At 41.4% G+C, this 19,218-nt stretch overlaps 1 protein-coding gene across 6 annotated transcripts in view; it reads left to right on the plus strand.

Moving 5' to 3' along the window:
* The window catches only part of TBC1D30 (TBC1 domain family member 30), a 98,461-nt gene extending 80,687 nt beyond the window's left edge, over window positions 1–17,774 (plus strand). For 2 of the 6 annotated variants that reach the window (XM_021670231.2, XM_012444955.2), the window contains exons 9-13: window positions 713–825; window positions 2,860–2,999; window positions 7,290–7,496; window positions 7,669–7,728; window positions 11,724–15,358. In XM_021670231.2, coding sequence (XP_021525906.2) covers window positions 713–825; window positions 2,860–2,999; window positions 7,290–7,496; window positions 7,669–7,728; window positions 11,724–12,511 — 1,308 coding nt within the window. In that variant the 3' untranslated portion in view covers window positions 12,512–15,358. Of the gene's footprint in view, window positions 1–712; window positions 826–2,859; window positions 3,000–7,289; window positions 7,497–7,668; window positions 7,729–11,723 lie in introns of all 6 variants that reach the window. The other 4 variants (XM_012444957.3, XM_021670232.2, XM_012444958.2 and 1 more) reach the window with 3 other exon arrangements.
* The last annotated feature ends 1,444 nt before the right edge of the window (window positions 17,775–19,218 follow it).

Below are 19,218 nucleotides of genomic sequence, written 5' to 3' on the forward strand. Positions count from 1 at the left end.
ATTAAATTTTAATAAAAATAAAACAAACAAAATTACTTTTCTATTGCTGATAGACTGATACACAATTTTGAAATTCTGGTGGAAGCACAGGTGTTTTCCCCCATTTTTATTTATAGATCTTTAACAGCCTAGGCTTTACACTCTGTCACTTTTTTCTTGTCTTTTTTTTTCCTTTAAAAATAACACCTAACAATTTTCACCTAGAACTCATCCACACACATTTAAAAAGGTGGTATCTTTGGAGAAAACTTGTAGTTGATCACAAGATCATCCACTAGACTTAATGTTATCCAGAAGTCTGACCTGACATTAAATGCTTAAAAATCATCAGAGCTGTGAAAAGTAAGCACTACATAGGAAGATTTGTGAGTTCTTTGATTCAGAAGAGATAGGAAGCTGTGGATTTTTGCATTAATCCATTTATTGAATAACAGGAGGAAATCAGACTGCCCGTGATTGTCCACCCTTGTTTACCAGTTGGAATGCCTAGCTGCAGCTGGGTTGATTTGACAGCGCACAGGGTTGGGTTTAATCATCTTCTTTTGTCTGTCTTGAAAGCGGATGTTGAAGTGGAATCTCTCCACCTGCTGTATAAGGAGCAGCATCTCCCTCTTCACACTCGACTTCATAAAACTTTAATGTCTTTCCAGGATTGATAAGAGTTGGTGAAGGCTACTGTTTCAGACTTGGCATTTTTGCTTTTGTTTTTCAGACTGTTTATTCCATGGCTCCGTTCCCTTTCCCGCAATTGGCAGAGTTGAGGGAAAAATATACCTACAACATTACACCGTTCCCAGCCACAGTTAAACCCACCTCAGTTTCTGGGTAAGGTTTTTTAATTCCTTGTTGTTTTCATGATGGAAGACTTAATATCTTAATTTGTTATTGTAAATTAATATTTATGAAGCCCCAGAAATCTGTTAATTTGACACTTAGAATCTGAATGTCCCTTTCCAAATGGTTTTGACTTGAACTCAAGAGAGATTTTTAAAAGTGTACTTTCCAGAGGAATTTGGAACATAAACTGAAGAGATATTTAGTGACCCCACAACTTATCTAATGATATCAAGTATTAAAAATCTCAATAGTTAAAATAGTGTGTAACCTGTATACAAATACACAGATGAGCTAATTTAAAAACTGTGAAGACCAGAAATTGACAACTCTATATACAAGAGTTTATCATATGAAAAATAGGCATATTGAATCCATGGTGGAAAGTTACACTATTTAGTAAATGGTGATGGGCTAATGAGAACTAATTTGGAACAAAACTGAGAGTCAAACCTCATACTATATGCCAGGATAAATTTCGTATGGATGAAGAAACGATGAAATAATAAAATTAGCATAAGAAAATGTGGAAGAATTCCTTTAGTTCTTTGGAATTGGGAAGGCCTTAATAACTGACTCAAAATAAAAAAAAGGAAAAAAATTTAAGTACTTTAAATATAATTTTCTGGGTGGCCCAAACCAAACCAAACCAAACCAAACCAAACCAAACCTCTATAAGTAGACTCAAAAATATCTGCGGAAGGCTACTTTTAACTTACCATAAAAATAGGGACTGATATTGCTAATATATAAAACTCCTAGAAATTGATAAGAAAATGACCACCCAAGCTGGATGTGGTGGCTCATGCCTGTAATGCCAGCACTTTGGGAAGCTGAAGCAGGAGGATCACTTGAGGCCAGGAGTTCAAAACCAGCCTGGGCAACATAGCAAGACCCTGTCTCTACAAAAAATACAAAAATTAGCTGGGTGTAGTAGTGCAACCTATAGTCCTAGCTACTCAGGAGGCTGAGGCAGGAGGATTGCTTGAGCCCAGGAGTTTATAATAGTATAATATTGGAAACCACTCAAGTGTACACCATTAGCAGCTTGGTTTCACACTATGGGCTGTGTACAACCAGTACAGCTGTAATAAGATGAAGCTCTGTGTATGAATATGGAAAGGTTTCTTTTCTTTCTTTGTTTTTTCTAAACCTTGCTCTGTCACCCAGGCTAGATTGCAGTGGTACGATCATGGCATACTGCAGCCTTAACCTTCCAGGTTCAAGTGATTTTCCCATCTCAGTCTCCTAAGCAGCTGGGACCACTGCCATGCACCACCATGCCTGGATAATTTTTAAATTTCTTGTAGAGACAGAGTCTCCCTATGTTACCCAGGCTGGTCTTGAACTCTTGGGCTCAAGCAATCCTCCTGCCTTGGCCTCCGAAAGTGCTGAGATTATAGGTGTGAGCCACTGTGCCCAGCCCATAAAGATTTCTTATATCAATAAAGGCAAGATGCAGAAGAGCATATTATAGTATGCTAATAGTTATGCGAAAAGAAGAGAAAAATAAAAGCATGTAGTCATATTTGCTTATCTGTGCACAGAGAAACCGAAGAATACAAAAGAACCAGTAACAATGGTCACCTGTGGGAATTAGGTGGGAGATTCCCACAAATGACCATGGTTACTAGTTTCAATGGGCAGAAGTTGGACAGAGATGGGAGGGAAACTTCTTATAAATCATGTAATTATATATAATTTTGTTTCTTTTGAGACGGAGTCTGGCTCTGTCGTCGCCCAGGCTGGAATGCAGTGGTGCGATCTCAGCTCACTGCAACCTCTGCCTCCTGGGTTCACGCAATTCTCCAGCCTCAGCCTCCTGAGTAGCTGGAATTACAGGTGCGCACCACCACGCCCAGCTAATTTTTGTATATTTTTAATAGAGATGGGGTTTCACTGTGTTAATTATATATAATTCTATGTTAATTATATTTATGGTATTTAAACCATGTAACTTTATTATGTTTTAAAATACCATGGTTTTCTTTGTGTATTTCTTTTTTGTCTTTTATGTTTTCCAAGACGCCATAGTAAGGTCAGAGACAGCGATGAAGAGAATGACCCAGATGATGAGGATGCTGTTGTTAATGCAGTGGGATGTCTTGGACCTTTCAGTGGGTTCTTGGCTCCTGAACTGCAGAAGTACCAAAAACAGATTAAAGGTAAAGAGATGGCTCCTGATTTAGATATCATGATGTATTGGCTTACTATAATAGGGGCAATATTATTGTGTCTTATAGATGCCTCAATAATTTTCTGAACTGGTTACAACTATTAAAAGTCTTTATTAGGCTAGGCGTGATGGGTCATGCCTGTAAGCCCAGCACTTTAGGAGGCTGAGACGGGAGGATCATTTGAAGACAGGTGTTCGAGACCAGCCTGAGCAACACAGGGGAGACTCTCTCTACTAAAATAAAAAAAAAGACAACAACAACATTAAAAAGTCATTACTAGGCTGGATGTGGTGGCTCATGCCTGTAAACCCAGCACTTTGGAAGGCTGAGGCAGGTGGATCATGAGGTCAGGAGTTCGAGACCAGCCTGGCCAATATGGTGAAACTCCTTCTTTACTAAAAATACAAAAATTAGCTTGGCATGGTGGCGCTCGCCTGTAGTCCCAGCTGCTCGGGAGGCTGAGGCAGGAGAATCACTTGAACCCAAGAGGCGGAGGTTGCAGTGAGCCCAGATTGCACCACTATACTCCAGCCTGGGCGACAGAGTAAAACTCCGTCTAAAAAAAAAGTTGTTACTAAAAATATCTCCTCTGTTACTTTATCTTTTTATCACTTAAAGAGTTCTCTCTGTATTACATGTTACATGCATAATACACATTTCTTTTTCACTGTGGTGACTTTTGCTCCCATTCATGGGATTCAACCTTGTATGCTAAGTTCCTTAGCACAGAGCCTGGCATATACTAGAGGCTTAATATATTCCATCTGAGTTTAATTTACTTTATTCCAGACTGACTTCTCTTCCAATAAGATTAGCCTTTAAATCAAAACACTATGGTCACCTCTATTGAATTTCTTGAGTGACAAGAAACATTATTTCAAAAGACACTTTGCTAGATTCTTCCCCTTAGTCCATGGTTTCTAGTTACAGAAATAATTTCCACCTACCCATTCTACTAATTGTTCTTCTCTTTGTTTTTTTCTATTTGAAGGCGTTGCTGTTTATTAACTGAGCAGATTACAAAAATAATCATGGTAGACCCCTTAGTTCATCCTTCTAATAAGCCTGTAGCTCTACTCTTCCCCATTGCCAGCATCTCTACCTTCTTCAAAATACAAGGGCTCTTTCTTCATTCCACCTTGTAAAGAGGATAATTTGAAGGGTCATAGGAAGTTGTCACAGGAAGTTATTGGCTTCTTTGAAGCCTTTTCCAACAGTATATATCTCATGAATCAGATCCTCCATGCAGACGATGTCATATTTACCAAGAGACTGAGCAAAGTGTTATCTGTAATGGCAATTTGCTTCTTACTGCTTTTGCTATAATGACATTTGTAGATTAGTTCATTTACTTACATTAGGTTTGGGTACACCCATGCAATGTATGGTTCTCCAATCCTCACTATGTTAATTCAAGCCTTCTTGAGCTTAACAAAGATTCCTTTGAAGATCTGGTAAAGGGGAAGAAGCTCCAACACCTTTCAGACCTTTGGGCTCACACCATTGATACCTCTGATCCTTAGGGAAAATGCCAGTTTGCGTTCTGTAAGAACATAGAAGTTGTCAGCTTTTTTTGCCATCCTAGCCATTCCAATCTCAGTTCTGTCCATCTGCCTGTATTCTTTGTGACTGTGTTTAGCTTTTTCATAAATAAGCTTCCTCCTTGTCTTTTGAAGCATCTTTTGGGCAAACTTCTTTCTCAGGTGCTTGATCTTCAGCTCTGCAAAATTCCTTTGCTTTTTCTTAAGGATTTCTTGCACAGCAGGAACCTTTTTCTTCTCTTTAACACATTCCATTGTTCCAGCTGGAAAAGAGGATTCTTCCCTTTGAAAAAAACAGAATAAGTCTACTTATGCCTTCTTCTACCTGACATTTCTTCAAATCTTTGAGGACAGCTATCATGTCCTCCAAAGCTTTCTTAAAGGCCCAAGTTCAGAATTTCTTTAAGCATGTCTCTTAAGCTGTAACTTCTGTACCTTTTTTTTTTTTTTTTAGATGGAGTTTCACTCTTGTTGTCCAGGCTGGAGTGCAGGGGTGAGGTCTCAGCTCACTGCAACCTCCACCTCCTGGGTTCAAGCGATTCTCCTGCCTTAGCCTCCCAAGTAGCTGGAATTACAGGCGTGCGCCACCACACTTGTATAATTTTGTATTTTTAGTAGAGGTGGGGTTCCACTACATTGGCCAGGCTAGTCTCAAACTCCTGACCTCAGGTGATCCACCCACCTCGGCCTCCCTAAGTACTTGGATTAGAGGCATGAACTACAACGCCCGGCCTTTTTGGACTTCCTAATATTCTGTTAATTTACCTCTAGATATCCTATAATTTGGTAATGTTCCTCTTAAAATGTGGTGCTCTGAATCACATGCCATGTTTTATTTCATTTTTTTTCTATACAGAATAGACTTCCTGTAGTCTGGGCATTATCAACGTTATGTACCGTTTTAAAGTTTGTCGTCCTCTATGTTCTTTCTTGTCTTGGGTGGCAGCTTTTCTTTTAGTATATTTATTCTACCTCTTCTAGTTTGAAGACCATTCTTCTTGTTCAAAGAGGTTAGAAACATCTGAAAGAGGACAGAAACAGAATAGATGTCAGGCACCTCTGTTCTTTTTGGCATCTGCTAACTTTATGTTGCCTTCTTGAAGTCATGGGGCTATCTCCTAAATTGTTCAGTTCTTGCTTGGAAGGTAGGAGCAGTGGCAGCAGCTGCTACTACTTCTAGCTTTTGGCTGTGATCTTTTGGAGTATTTCCTGTAAGCCTCAGCTTGTTTTGAGTTTTAACCTCCTTAATGGCTGGGCTCATACTGTTTTGTGAGTATGTCTTTGGTATGTGCTCTTCTCTCATCTTTTAAAATGACTTTTAAAAATCTGAACCCAACAAGAGTCTTCTTGATTTCTGCAGTGCCTTCCCCCGCCTTTCTTATTGCCTGAGTTTCAGCTTTTGATTCCTAGCCATAGGATCAATATATATTTTTTTAATACTTTAAGTTCTGGGGTACATGTACAAATCATGCAGGTTTGTTGCATAGGTATACACGTGCCATGGTGGTGGTTTGCTCCATCCCATCACCCTGTCATCTACATTAGGTATTTCTCCTAATGCTATCCCTCCCCAATCCCTCCACCCTCTGCTATCCCTCCACCCTCTGCTATCCCTCCACCCTCTGCTATCCCTCCCCTAGCTCCTGACCCCCCAGGCCCTGGTGTGTGATATTCCCCTTCGGGATCAATATGTATTTTAATGATAAAGGTTTTGAATTTGCATTTCTGTAGGCTGGGTCTATGTTCCATTTTTCTTCTTTGTTTTTCGTTCGTTATATTTTTGTGCTTTAGGATGACATGATCACTTTCTCCTAAATTTCATCATGAGTCTTTCTTGTTGATTTTGCTCTGATTAGCAGTTTCTCTTTTAGTTTTCTTCTCCTTACAGAAATGATTATAGTAAAAAAATGAAGAAGTAAGTTTATGAGATATTTAGACTTTGTCTGAGTAACACTCTCAGCAGATGTTAGGAGAGTTGGAATCTCTCAGTGTTTTTTAAATTTGGCCCCCATGTCAGTTTTACAAATTGTGCTGGAGAAGCTTGTTCTCTCCTGCTTTGGCCTGTGTGGTCTGTGGGTTACCCCTGCCCAGTATTGTTTCTTTTTCTTGGAGGTCTTCTCAATTTTATTTAAGAGACAAATCTGCTAGTTGTAGGTATCATAGGAGCAGACATCCCATCAGATACAACAACAGAATGAACAGGAAATGTTTGTTAAATGAACAGAGCATTCATTCTAGTGATACAGTGCTCTGAAGTCTTGATAATTTTATAAATTGTGTAACTACTTTTAATGTAAGAAAAATGTACTTTTAATGACTGTCTGACCTCTACAAACCATCAATTCCGTATAAATCCTCATATAGTTGTGTGGAAATCTGTGCAATGATTTTAGAAATTAGGAGTTATATCTTTCTAATGGAATCTTAGAAAATGGTAATGATTTTTGTCTGTAAGCAGTTGATGTTATGTCTATATAGTTAACAAACTGGTAACAAAATCAAACACTGAAACCACATACTTCATTTCAGACCCACAGCTAGGTTAATAAGAAAATGCAGAAGTATTTTCAGGAGCAAATCAAAATAAGCACTAGGCAAACTCTAGTATGCATTTTTTTTTGTGGTTTAGAATTTCATGGAGGTTAAGATACTGCACTGGGTTCTAGTGTAGTCAATTTCCATTTACTCCCGTTCCCCTCCACTGATCATCTCTTTATGTCTCATCCCTCGAGTGCAGAGCCAAATGAGGAGCAGAGTCTGAGATCTAATAACATTGCAGAGCTGAGTCCAGGAGCAATCAATTCCTGTCGAAGTGAATACCACGCAGCTTTTAACAGTATGATGATGGAACGCATGACCACAGATATCAATGCACTGAAGCGGCAGTACTCTCGAATTAAAAAGAAGCAACAGCAACAGGTTCATCAGGTGTACATCAGGGCAGGTAATGTGATTCTTCAATTGAATCAATTTCAACTCTATCTCAACTTGTAAAATGAAGAAGAAATAATGCTAGGAAGGCCTTGGAATTACTAACTGTGACTCAGTATCCGTCAACACAGCTGGCATGAGATAATAGCATATTTAGCATCTCATTTTAAATTTTGTTTTATCAGGCTCTAAAGAAGAAAAAGACTACAGGTTCTTTTTAGGCCCCAAGGACCAGGCAGTTGATGGTATTAAACACATCTCTACTCTATGTGCTTGTAGAGAAGGGTTTACAAATGATTAGAATGTTGCAAAGCCATGCAATCCTTGGACTGGAGAAATTTTAGAGCTAATGCCCCATACATTTTATGCATTTGAATTTAGAATTTAGTCATCTGTGCACTAGTAAATTAAGTGATATACTAGTCATTTAGGTGATATAACAGATGTTGTGATCAGAGGAAATGGTGGGAGTGGGGAAACTTTAAAAAGCCTGTGCCTTGCTGATGGCAAGTATCTTGGGAGTATACTAAGAAGAACATAATTATAATGGAATTGGAAATGCTCTTTTCCAAGGATTGTCAAGCTTTTTTCTTTTTAATTCCCAAAATCCCAGCGAACAATCTGCTTTATTGTTTAAGATATGCTGATTTGGGGGCTGGTTTTTTTTTGCTTGAAGTGAATATCCTAATGAAATGATGCCTATCCAGAATTAACTGAAATATAAATTTGACATGTTTTTTAAGAGGCATGTGAGCATGTGACTGATCTTGCACAAAAACTGAATTTACCTTCCATTTATCAGAGAAGAATAATTGACTTCCTGACAATTCTCACTTTATCCTGAATTATTAAGAAACCAATCACAAAATAAATGAACAATTTCCCTTTAAGTTTCAAAAACATTGACACACACATTTCCTCATTTTGTCCTTAAAACAAATCCATGAGGAAGGCAAGGACAGATAGTCTCGTCTTCTTCCAAGTGTTGAGGAAATGGTGATTCAGGAAGGCTTAGCAATTGTCCAGGGTTATATAGCTATAGTGAGTGGTCAGGCCAGGGCTAGAACACAGGTGTTCTGATTCTGTGCACAGTCCCTTTTCACCTACACTGTCTTTGGGTGTGATGGCAAACAATCTCCACTGGGTGCCAAATCAGCCCAGTAGTTTGTACCCTAGTCAGCCATCAGCAAACTGTGGTCTGTAGAGCAAATCTTGCTCACTACTTGTTTTTGTAAATACGGGTTTTTTGTTTTGTTTTGTTTTGTTTTTGAGATGGAGTCTTACTCTGTCACCCAGGCTGGAGTACCGTGGTACAATCTCAGCTCACTGCAATCTCCACCTCCCAGGTTCAAGTAATTTTTGAGCCTCAGCCTCCTAAGCAGCTAGGATTGCAGGCATGTACCGCCATGCCCTGCTAATTTTTGTATTTTTAGTAAAGACAGGGTTTCACCATGTTGGCCAGGCTGGTCTTGAACTTCTGACTTCAGGCGATCTGCCCACCTTGGTCTCCCAAAGTGCTGGGATTACAGGAGTGAGCCAACATGCCTGGCCTGCAAATACAGTTTTATTGGAACACAGACATGCCCATTTGTTTACAGGTTTGTCTAAGGCTCCTTTCACACTATAATGGCTAAAATCTTTACAGTCTGATCCTTTGCAGGAAAAGTTTGCTGACCCCTTCTTTAGATCATGGTTGATGTGGTTTTCTTTATGGGAGAGATTGCTGCTCAAAGGCAAAGCTCTAGAGCATTGGTTCTTGAACTTCAGTGTGCGTACAGATCATTTGGGGATCTGCTAAAATATAGACTCTGTTTCAGTTGGTTTGGAATGAAGCTGAAATTATACATTTCTAACAAGCCCCCTAGGCACTACTGGTGCTGCTGTTTGGGGACTGTATTAGTCTGTTTTCACACTGCTAATAAAGACATACCCGAGACTAGGCAATTTATAAGAGGCTTAATGGACTTATAGTTCCACATGGCTGGCGAGGCCTCACAATCATGGTGGAAGGTAAAAAGGAACAAGTCACATCTTACGTGGATAGTGGCAGGCAAGGAGAGAGAACTTGTGCAGGGAAACTCCCATTTTTAAAACCATCAGATCTTGTGAGACTTATTCACTATCAAGAGAACAGCATGGGAAAGACCCATCCCCATGATTCAGTTATCTCTTACCGGGTCCCTACCATAACACATGGGAATTATGGGAGCTACAAGTTGAGATTTGGGTGGAGACACAGCCAAACCATATCAGGGACCGTGGTTTGAGTAGCATGGTTTTAAATGGGATGGTATATGATAGGATTAGCAGCACAGGTGGAAAGATTGAACTTGCACTAGAGGTAAAAAGACCTTAGCTTCTGAGACTTAATGGAAGGTGGTGAAGATGGTGGTTGAGGTACAAGCTTCCTAGGTTAGGGAAAATGGGAAGTAGGGGCCTTCAGATCTGATAGCTTTTGTTTTCATGGAGAAATGGGGGAAAGTTGTTTGCTGAGAATAAGATGGAGATGGGATTAAGTGAGAAGTTAAAGAAAGTAATGGAGATTTAGTTAGGTCATTGAAAGGAGTGAGAGAGGGAAATGAAAAGATTGTTTGGCATTGAGGACTCAGTGAAATAGGAGGTCATGAATTTGAAGGGCTCAGTTTCAGAAAAGAGAACATGGATTATGGATCTAGGTTTGGGGTTTTACTAGGAATGTGTGACAAAGAGACAGGGATGCCTATGAGACAGTGATCTAAGTGGTCAGCCATGCATCTGGCAGAGTAGGGGGGGTCAGTGAGCCGAAGACAGATGAGGGGTTATGAGGAGCCTGAGGAACAAGGACAAAAATCTTTGTGGTTCATTACCACGTATAGTTAGACTGAGAGCCTGAGACCTGGAAGAGCAAAAACGAGAAGTATTAGAATTGAATATTTTTCACATAAGGTAGAGCTGGGTGATAAGGTTTGGGATGGAACTAGGGAGGTTGAGGAGCTATGAGAACGTAATGGAGAGCCAGTCACAGTGACTGGCAAATAATTGAGGGAGGTAGCCGGAATGTGGTGAAGAGGAGACAGTTATCAACGTTTTCAGTAGATATTGGGGTATGACCAGTGGTAAATGGCAACAGTAGAGAAGGGTGGAAGTTAGTTCAGCCAGATGAGATGGACATTGAGGAGGAAGGAAGCTTACACACAGAGGGAGAGGCCTTCACCGTACAGCTTCTGTCTGCAGTTGCCATCCCTGGGACCATGTGTGTTGAATGCTGCATTGGAAATAGGAGCCTGGTTGTAGCCACAGGAGGTCAACAGTAATGCCATCAACAGTGCCTTCTAGGAGAACAAAGATTTTTTGTTTGTTGTTTGTTTTGAGATGGAGTCTCACTCTATTACCCAGGCTGGAATGCAGTGATGAGATCTTGGTTCACTGCAACCTCTACCTCCCAGGTTCCAGCAATTCTCCTTCCTCAGCCTCCCAAGTAGCTGAGATTACCAGTGCATGCTGCCACACCTGGCTGATTTTTTGTATTTTTAGTAGAGACAAGGTTTCACTATGTTGGCCAGGCTGGTCCTGAACTCCTGGCCTCGAGTGATCCTCCTGCCTTGGCCTCCCAAAGTGCTGGAATTACAGCATGAGCCACGGCACCTAGCCAAGGATGAAGCTTTTGGTGCTTTTCAGTTTTCAGTTGGCTTTCGAAGCCCACTGAGGATGCAGGAGTGGTTTTTCATTTCTAGGGCTAGATGCTGGATAGGTATGATTTCACTGCATTCTCACTACCTTTTTATCACTTCTGTCATTCTGCTGCATCTCACTTCATAATACGCAGTGTGTTCTTTTCCCACCTCGCAGAAGCTGATAGATGATAATCCATATAGTTATAGTGTTTGTTGTATTATTTTTTTTAAATATGCAAAGATTTTCTAGGTACAGAACCTCTGAGGTTGCTATGTGGCGCCAAGAGCTCTCTGTAAAAAAACATTAGGGAGTCCAGGCTCTAATTAGAATGAAGGGTCAGAGTCCCTGTTCCTTTTTGAATCATCATCCCCTGGTGCCTTCCTCTTTAAAGAAGAGAGAATTGGTACTCTAGGCTCTTGGGTTGAATTCAGTTTCTGCTGTCTTCAGTCACATGACTCTGCCCCTCGCTGGGGAATAGATGGAAAGGGATGCAGGGGTGCTGGGAGGACCTCCGTGTGATTTCTGTTCCATGATGGATGTGCTTCTCTGTGGTACACTTCATACTACCTTTCAACATTTCTTTCAGACAAAGGGCCAGTGACCAGCATTCTCCCGTCTCAGGTAAACAGTTCTCCAGTTATAAACCACCTTCTTTTAGGAAAGAAGATGAAAATGACTAACAGAGCTGCCAAGAATGCTGTCATCCACATCCCTGGTCACACAGGAGGGAAAATGTCTCCTGTCCCCTACGAAGACCTTAAGACAAAGCTCAACTCCCCCTGGCGAACTCACATCCGAGTCCACAAAAAGAACATGCCCAGGACCAAGAGTCATCCGTGCTGTGGGGACACCATAGGGCTGATAGAAGAGCAGAACGAGGCCTGCAAGACCAACGGCCTGGGGGCGGCAGAGGTGTTCCCCTCCGGTTGTACAGCGACAGCTGGAAGAGAAGGCAGCAGCCCTGAGGGCAGCACCGGGAGGATGATCGAGGGGCAGTCTCCGGAGCCGGTGTTCGGAGATGCTGACGTGGATGTGTCTGCGGTTCAGGTGAAGTTGGGAGCCCTGGAACTGAACCAGAGGGATGCTGCAGCTGAAACTGAGCCCAGGGTGCACCCGCCCTGCCAGCGGCACTGCCCAGAGCCACCAGGTGCACCTGAAGAAAACAAAGCCACCAGCAAGCCTCCCCAAGGCAGCAACTCAAAAACCCCCATCTTTAGCCCTTTTCCCAGCGTCAAGCCCCTGCGGAAATCTGCCACTGCCAGGAACTTGGGATTATATGGCCCTACAGAAAGAACCCCGACCGTGCACTTTCCTCAGATGAGCAGGAGCTTCAGCAAACCCGGCGGTGGAAGCAGTGGCACTAAGAAACGATGATGTCTCCCCAAAACTTTGTATCTGGACTCACCTTTTCACGGTAGTATAAGGGTTGCAGCTGAATGGTTCTAAAAGAGTTTTATTTGTCCAGTGAAAATGAATAGGTTCAGATATGAGCAACAGCCCATAAGAAATGGGAACTGGAAGTTTTATAATGGGAGTTAGAACAGGGCTGTTTTCCCATCCACTTGCTAACTGATGAAGTGGATTCTTGTGGCAAAATAAATATTGTGGTTTTATAGTGTGACGTTTTCCCAGTTTTTCATTGTGAGCTGTTTAAAAAAGACTGTATATCTAGACTGTTAACTCCGCTCGCATCCTCCTGTTCTGGGGGCCTTCAGGGTCCCTTGTGACAGCACCCCCAAACCTTCCAGTTCTCTGGGTATTACTAATACCCAAGCATGCACATACCAGCTTGCTAGGACAGAAACTGTAAAAAGAAAGTCAGTTTCTTCGTTACAGAAAACTTCCTGATTTTCCTTTTCATGTTTTACGGAGGGGATTGTGTCGTGTGAGTTTTCCCTCAGTACCAGTCTCCAAATTGTTTTTTAAATCTTATGCTAAGTCAAAGGAGAAAGATCTAGATAGCCTTTCTTTAACTTTCTATTTCTACCTGCAAAATGAAGAAAACTTTTCATCTGTTGAAATTTCGGTCGATGACCCACTTGAAGATCTTATGCACAGGACACACATGGGATATGCTTTAAGCAGTTGCTCCGAACAGCTTGCTTGCGCCACTGAGCTTTCCCCGAGGTTTGTTTCCTCCTCTGGAGGAGAGCTTTGATCCTCAGTGGCATGGATGACTTGATGGGCTCCACGTGGAGCCCGGACTGCATCCCCTACCACGCAGCTCACTCACCCACCAGCTCTCCACTGCAGAAGCACAAGGCCTCTTCTCAGAAGCCAGAACACGGCACCTGCAACTCTGTTACTTGAATTTTGTGCTTTTTGATTGGAGTCCTTTGTTGAGTACTTTATTACTTAAACACTGCCTTTCTCTGGAGAAGGCCCCAGTGCTTTCTAGCTCCCTCTCACTCCTGCCCTTTCTAGCTCTCTCTAACCCAGTGGGTCAGGGATAGCATCTCTTGTCTCCACTATGCAGATGGGAACTATGAGCCACACAGAGGTGAAGTAGCACTTCAGTTACTTAAGGTCAGTACTCCCGGCATTCAAGGTGACTTGGCCACATTTCCTTCAGTGCAATAGGCAGGTTTAGTGCTCTTTGTACACAGATGCATTGGCTACATAGCTTGTAAAAACCAAGACTGGGAAGCCATTCACTAAACTCCCTCCTGACTCAAAGGACCTATCTCTAGATGGTGGAGTCCCATGCTGGCATTTTACAAAACCAGCTGTGACTTCCTTACCCTGTAAAGGGAGTTCATTTTAAAAATGCTTCATGCCCCTGCCATTTGGCTGAACAAAAGGCTCACTCCTCAATCCCCTTCTACCCACTATCATTAGAGGAATAGACTCAGCCTTCATCTTTGTCTCTGGAAGACCTTTGGCGATACTTGCAGAAATACTGTTGATGCAGTCAGTATTAATTTTAGCTAATGGATTGTTAATTCTGAAATGAAAACTACAATTTTAGAGCAGGCTTTTACTATGAGAGGTACTAATTTTTATAATAAAATAGAGAATGTGGTTGTGTGGGCTTTTTTTGAACAGAAAACACAACAATGACCTATACAGTGAGGAAAGCTATTTTATCCTCTTCATGGTATTTTTATCCCCAAAGGAACTGAAGATAGAAAATATGACTAATAAGTTATTTCAGTTTTGGTCTTGAATTCTGTGCCATCTGAAGTTAGCATCTAGCTTCTTAAAAAGCAGCCACACCCACAGCCTGTTTTTTGGGAAGGGTGTAGGTGGAGAGATGGGCTTATTTTGCATACCACCCTCAGGGCCCAGAGACCCACTTTCTTTTTCCAAAGTTAAGGAAATGACACCATTTTCTTCTGTCAGCTAAACTTTACAGATAAGAATGATTCCATCTCATATCCTTTTCTTTGCCCTTTCCCAAATGAGTCAGAATAGTCAGGTTCCCTTTGAGGGATGTCTGACTTGAATGGAGAATTGTTCTTCCCTCTCTTGCATCAGCTCACTAGCTCTCTGATGGTCTGGGTTCAAGGAGATGGTTAATGAGGTATATACAAATCCTTATACGAATCCTTGGGATTGCACCACTGCTGTCCACAAACTTAGTTATCAACAACACGTTCTGTGTCCTGTGAATGCTCTCTTCTCACCTGTTTCCAGGGTTGGTCTTCCTGAGAAGGGGATGGATGAGATGACACACAGTTTGGGATAAGTATCTGTTGAATGAATGAATAACTGAAAGGATAATAGTCCTTTGAGGTAAAAATGGCCTTGTTAGAATTTTGAAAATCCAGCAGATTCCTGTTAAAACACTCTATGTACCAATAACATGCATGCATTGTACCAAGTAATCACAATGTGAATTGGTCAATTTATGAGCCTTGCCTACTTTAGAAAATAAAGAAACCTGCAGTAGCCTCTACCACACAGCATGTACAAAGACCAGTATGGACTTGCTATCTTCCCTATGTATTGGACACTGTATGCAAACACCAGAAGTACTTAACAAGTAGTGGTTTCTTGATTTAATGTCTGTAGCCTCTTAGCATTTTTGCCGGGAATCAACTCATTCTGATGCCTCTGCACCTCAGTTCCTCTCACAGAAGCCTCCAGATGATCTAGATCTAGCTAGCAATGTCAGCCTATAGGCTGCAACTGTTTGGGACATTGTATTCCTGTTTGTCTCTTGTTCTAAAGGATTGTATTGATCACAAAGCTATATGCATAAAGATTCTTATTGTTGTAGCTGTTGTGCCATTTTCTGAGTGCATGCATGGAACACTATTGTGACATTCCCTTCTCCCTTCTTCCTTCATCCCCCAACCCCAACCCCCACTGGGTCACATGAACCAGGGAAACAGCCCAGTAAGCTCCATCTCCCCCAGTCTAATCACTGGGTTGCAGGGTGGCCTGTGACCTGCCCAGCATTTGCAGAATAGCTGGTTCCTGAATATGAGTAAGCACAGAGTTTACCTGAGAGAGCATGTTTATATAAAGTCAGCCTTTAGATCTGCCATTTCTTTTTGTCTTAAGTGAACAATAAGAATACAGTTCAGCTGCATGATATTAAAAATTCTGGACGAATAGATGTATATATAGCTGCTGCCATCTCCACATATAAAATCTCTCTTTACATTGTTTCTGAGCCACTTTCTTTACTGCCTACAGCATTTGAGGCAGCATTTAAAATATATTACTTTTCCTAATTAGAAAAGTAACAGGTTTTAGAAAATTGGAAAAATACAAACAGCATAAGGAATCATCAATATTCTGATATAGATCTTTCTAGTACGTATGTGTATGTATGTGTGTACGTGCCATTATCTACAAAAAGGTATGTTGAACATGGTAGTTTAAGCTGTGTTTCTGGTGAACGCTCTTATGCAACATGATTTTTAGTAACTAGTATTCCATCATGTGTTCATGCCAGAATTCGCATAACCAGTACCTCATCAGATAGGTGGTTTCTGATTGTAGATAGTAGTGGAGACAGTATCCCGTTACATCTATGCACATAGCCTGAAGTATTTTCTTAGGATATGTGTATAGAAGTGGAGTTGCAGGGTCAGAGAATATGTCCATTTTTAAGACACATGTATCTCCAAATTGCCATTCTTAAAGGTTGAAGTTATACAAGCAGTGAATGAGAATGCTTGCTTCTCTACAACCCAGAAGAGGCAGCAGTCTCTTTCCTTTTTTTCCCCTTTCTATGACTTCTAGTGTTGAAGTGCCAATAGAAGCATTTTAGAAGCAGTGAGAATGGACATTCATAGCACTCATATCTCACTCCTGACTTAAAAGAAGCATTAAGATGTTTGCTGAGGTTCCTGGTAGGTGCCTATTATTAGGTTAAGAAAATTTTCTTTTATTCTTTGCTTGCTAAGAGGTTTTTTTTTAAACTTGTATCATATTTCATAAAAAGAACTTTAATTGTATCTTTTGAGAAGGGAATAGTGCTTGAGACTTGGTATCCTGAACTCAAAGAAATAGCCATTACTAGGTTTTGTCAAAGAATAGTAGATATTTTGGAATTGGAAGTGATACAGTAAAAGTTTTGTGTGTGAAATGTTCATTAAAGTATTAAATGTACTAATGGAAACCTGGAAACCATGTAAACATCTGGGAATAGGGGAAATGTTTGGGTGAATTATGATTCATCTCCAGGATGGAAATGCGAAGGCCAGTGAGTATTTGGGCTGTTGAAGTAGGAGTGATCTGTTATTCACATCAGTTCAGAGTCCAGTCAGCAAATCTACAGTCATAGAGCCACCAGGATATAGCGATGGATGGGAGGCCCTTGCTGGATGGTGGCTGAAAGCAGAACTGTGGGAGTGGTTCTTCCACAAGGGCAGCCTGTGCTCACATGAATGGGGACTGGTACTGTAGGTGCTGGGTCAGCTTCTGTGCAGTTCCCTGCTGGCCATCTCCCAGTGCTGAATGTCTGACTCAGTTCAGGCTACTCTAACAAAGTACCATAGACTGAGGTGGCTTAAACAACAGACATTTCTTTCTCACAGTTCTGGAGGCTGAGAAGTCAAAGATCAAGGTGTTTGCAAATTTGGTATCTGGTGAGGAAGGGCCCTCTTCCTGGTTTGCAGATGGCCGCCTTCTTGCTGTGTCCTCACATGATAGAGAATGGGAGTATGTTCTGGTCTCTTCCTCTTCTGATAAGGGCACTAACCCCATCATGAGGGCCCCATCCTCATGATGTCATCTAAACCTAATTACCTCCCAGTGGCGCTACCTTCAAATGCCATCACATCAAAGGTTGCTTCCTTCCTGGTGGTTTGCTCTGGTCAGAACAAATGACCTCCCACAAAGTGTCACTCAATCCCATTCTCTCCAACCCTTCCATCCCAGGCAATCTTTATCTGGTTACTCCAGCCTGGGCCCCAGGGGCTTCAAGAGTCTTTTTTTTTTTTTTTTTTTTTTTTTTAACATTAAAGAACCAGAAAATTGGCTGTTTCTTAGTGTTTACATTCTTGTTATAACAGTTCTAGTTTTCCTTTAATCAATGCTGATCTCTGGGAAGGAGGTAGATCAATTCCCCTATGGAACCAACAATTTTCTGGGAGGAAACTTCCTGATACCTCAACCTAGGATCTCCTTATTCCTGTGGAGTCCAGGAATCTATATTAAAATGTGAAACAAGGCAAAAAATTAAAAAAAATCTCTCAGTAATTTTTTTCTTCTTGAGACAGGGTTTCGCTCTGTTGCCCAGGCTGGAGTGCCGTGGCACAATCTTGGCTCACTGCCACCTCCACCTCTCTGGTTCAAGCAATTCTCCTGTCTCAATTTCCCAGGTAACTGGGGTTACAGGTGTGCACCACCATGCCCAGCTAATTTTTCTATTTTTAGTAGAGATGGTGTTTCATCATGTTCACAAGGCTGGTCTTGAACTCCTGGCCTCAAGCAATTTGTCTGCCTTAGCCTCCCAAAGTGCTAGGATTACAGGTGTGAGCCACCACGCCTGGCTTCCCTTAGTAATTTTAATGTTGAACTAAGTTTAGCAACCACTGAACAAGTTAACTATAGCCGTATGTTGCCTAATGACGGGGTAATGATGGGGAAATCATTAGACAATTTTGACATTGTGTGAATATCAGAGTGTGCTCACACAAACCTGGATGCTATAGCCTACTATACACCTGGACTATATGATGTAGCCTATTGTTCATCAAACCTGTTTAGCAAGTTACTGTGATGATCACTGCAAGCAGTTGTAACACAATGGTAATTGTGTGTCTAAACATATTAGAAAAGGTACAGCAAAAATACAGTATTATAATCACACAGGACTACCATAGCATATGGGGTCCATCATTGACTGAAACATGATGTGGCACATGACTGTATTATAATGGTCTCCTAACGGGTCTCACTGCCATCCATCTTGGCCCCTCCCACTGCCCACCCCATCTCTCTGCTGCTTGGCCACACACTGCTGCCAGAATGATCTTTCTAAAATGAAAAACTAATTGAGCCATCCCTCTGGTCAAGGAGGGTAAAACCTAAAATCCTTATCTTAGCATGATTTGGCCCATGGTTAATTTTCCAACGCCTTCCTCATTCATTACCTCGTGCAACCTATCCTCATCACCACCATGACATCAAACATTTGTGGAGCCCCTTGAGCTCAGCACTATTACTAGCTCCTTTGTGCAATCTCACCTATTCCTCCCAAGAGCTCTGTGAAGCTTACTGGCACTGTATTACAGATGATGAATGTGAAGTGAACAGTTATATCCTTGGCCACTAGGAATGAGGTGGATGAATCCCACTATGGGGCCAACAGTTTTCTGGGAGGAAACTTCCTGTACCTCAACCTGGGAATCTCCCTGTCCCTGGAGATTCCAGGAATCTATGTTAAAATGTGAAAGCAAAAAATAAAATCTCCCTTGGTAATTTTTTTTTTTTTTTTAAACAGGGTCTTTCTCTGTCTCAAATGTTTGGGAAAAATTGGGTTACATATAACTTATGTGACAAACTCCATAAATGGATATGCAACAGAATTTAACCTGGAAGGAAAAAGCCCAGGAGCTGTTGCTGGCAACCTCCTGTAACCATGAGGGGAGAGCTTGCTGGAGAAGAGTTAACACCGAGCA

The sequence above is a fragment of the Aotus nancymaae genome, unplaced genomic scaffold, assembly GCF_030222135.1.
Source record: "Aotus nancymaae isolate 86718 unplaced genomic scaffold, 86718_ANA_hifiasm-v0.15.2.pri h1tg000016l, whole genome shotgun sequence".
In the NCBI taxonomy this organism is placed as follows: Eukaryota; Metazoa; Chordata; class Mammalia; order Primates; family Aotidae; genus Aotus; species Aotus nancymaae.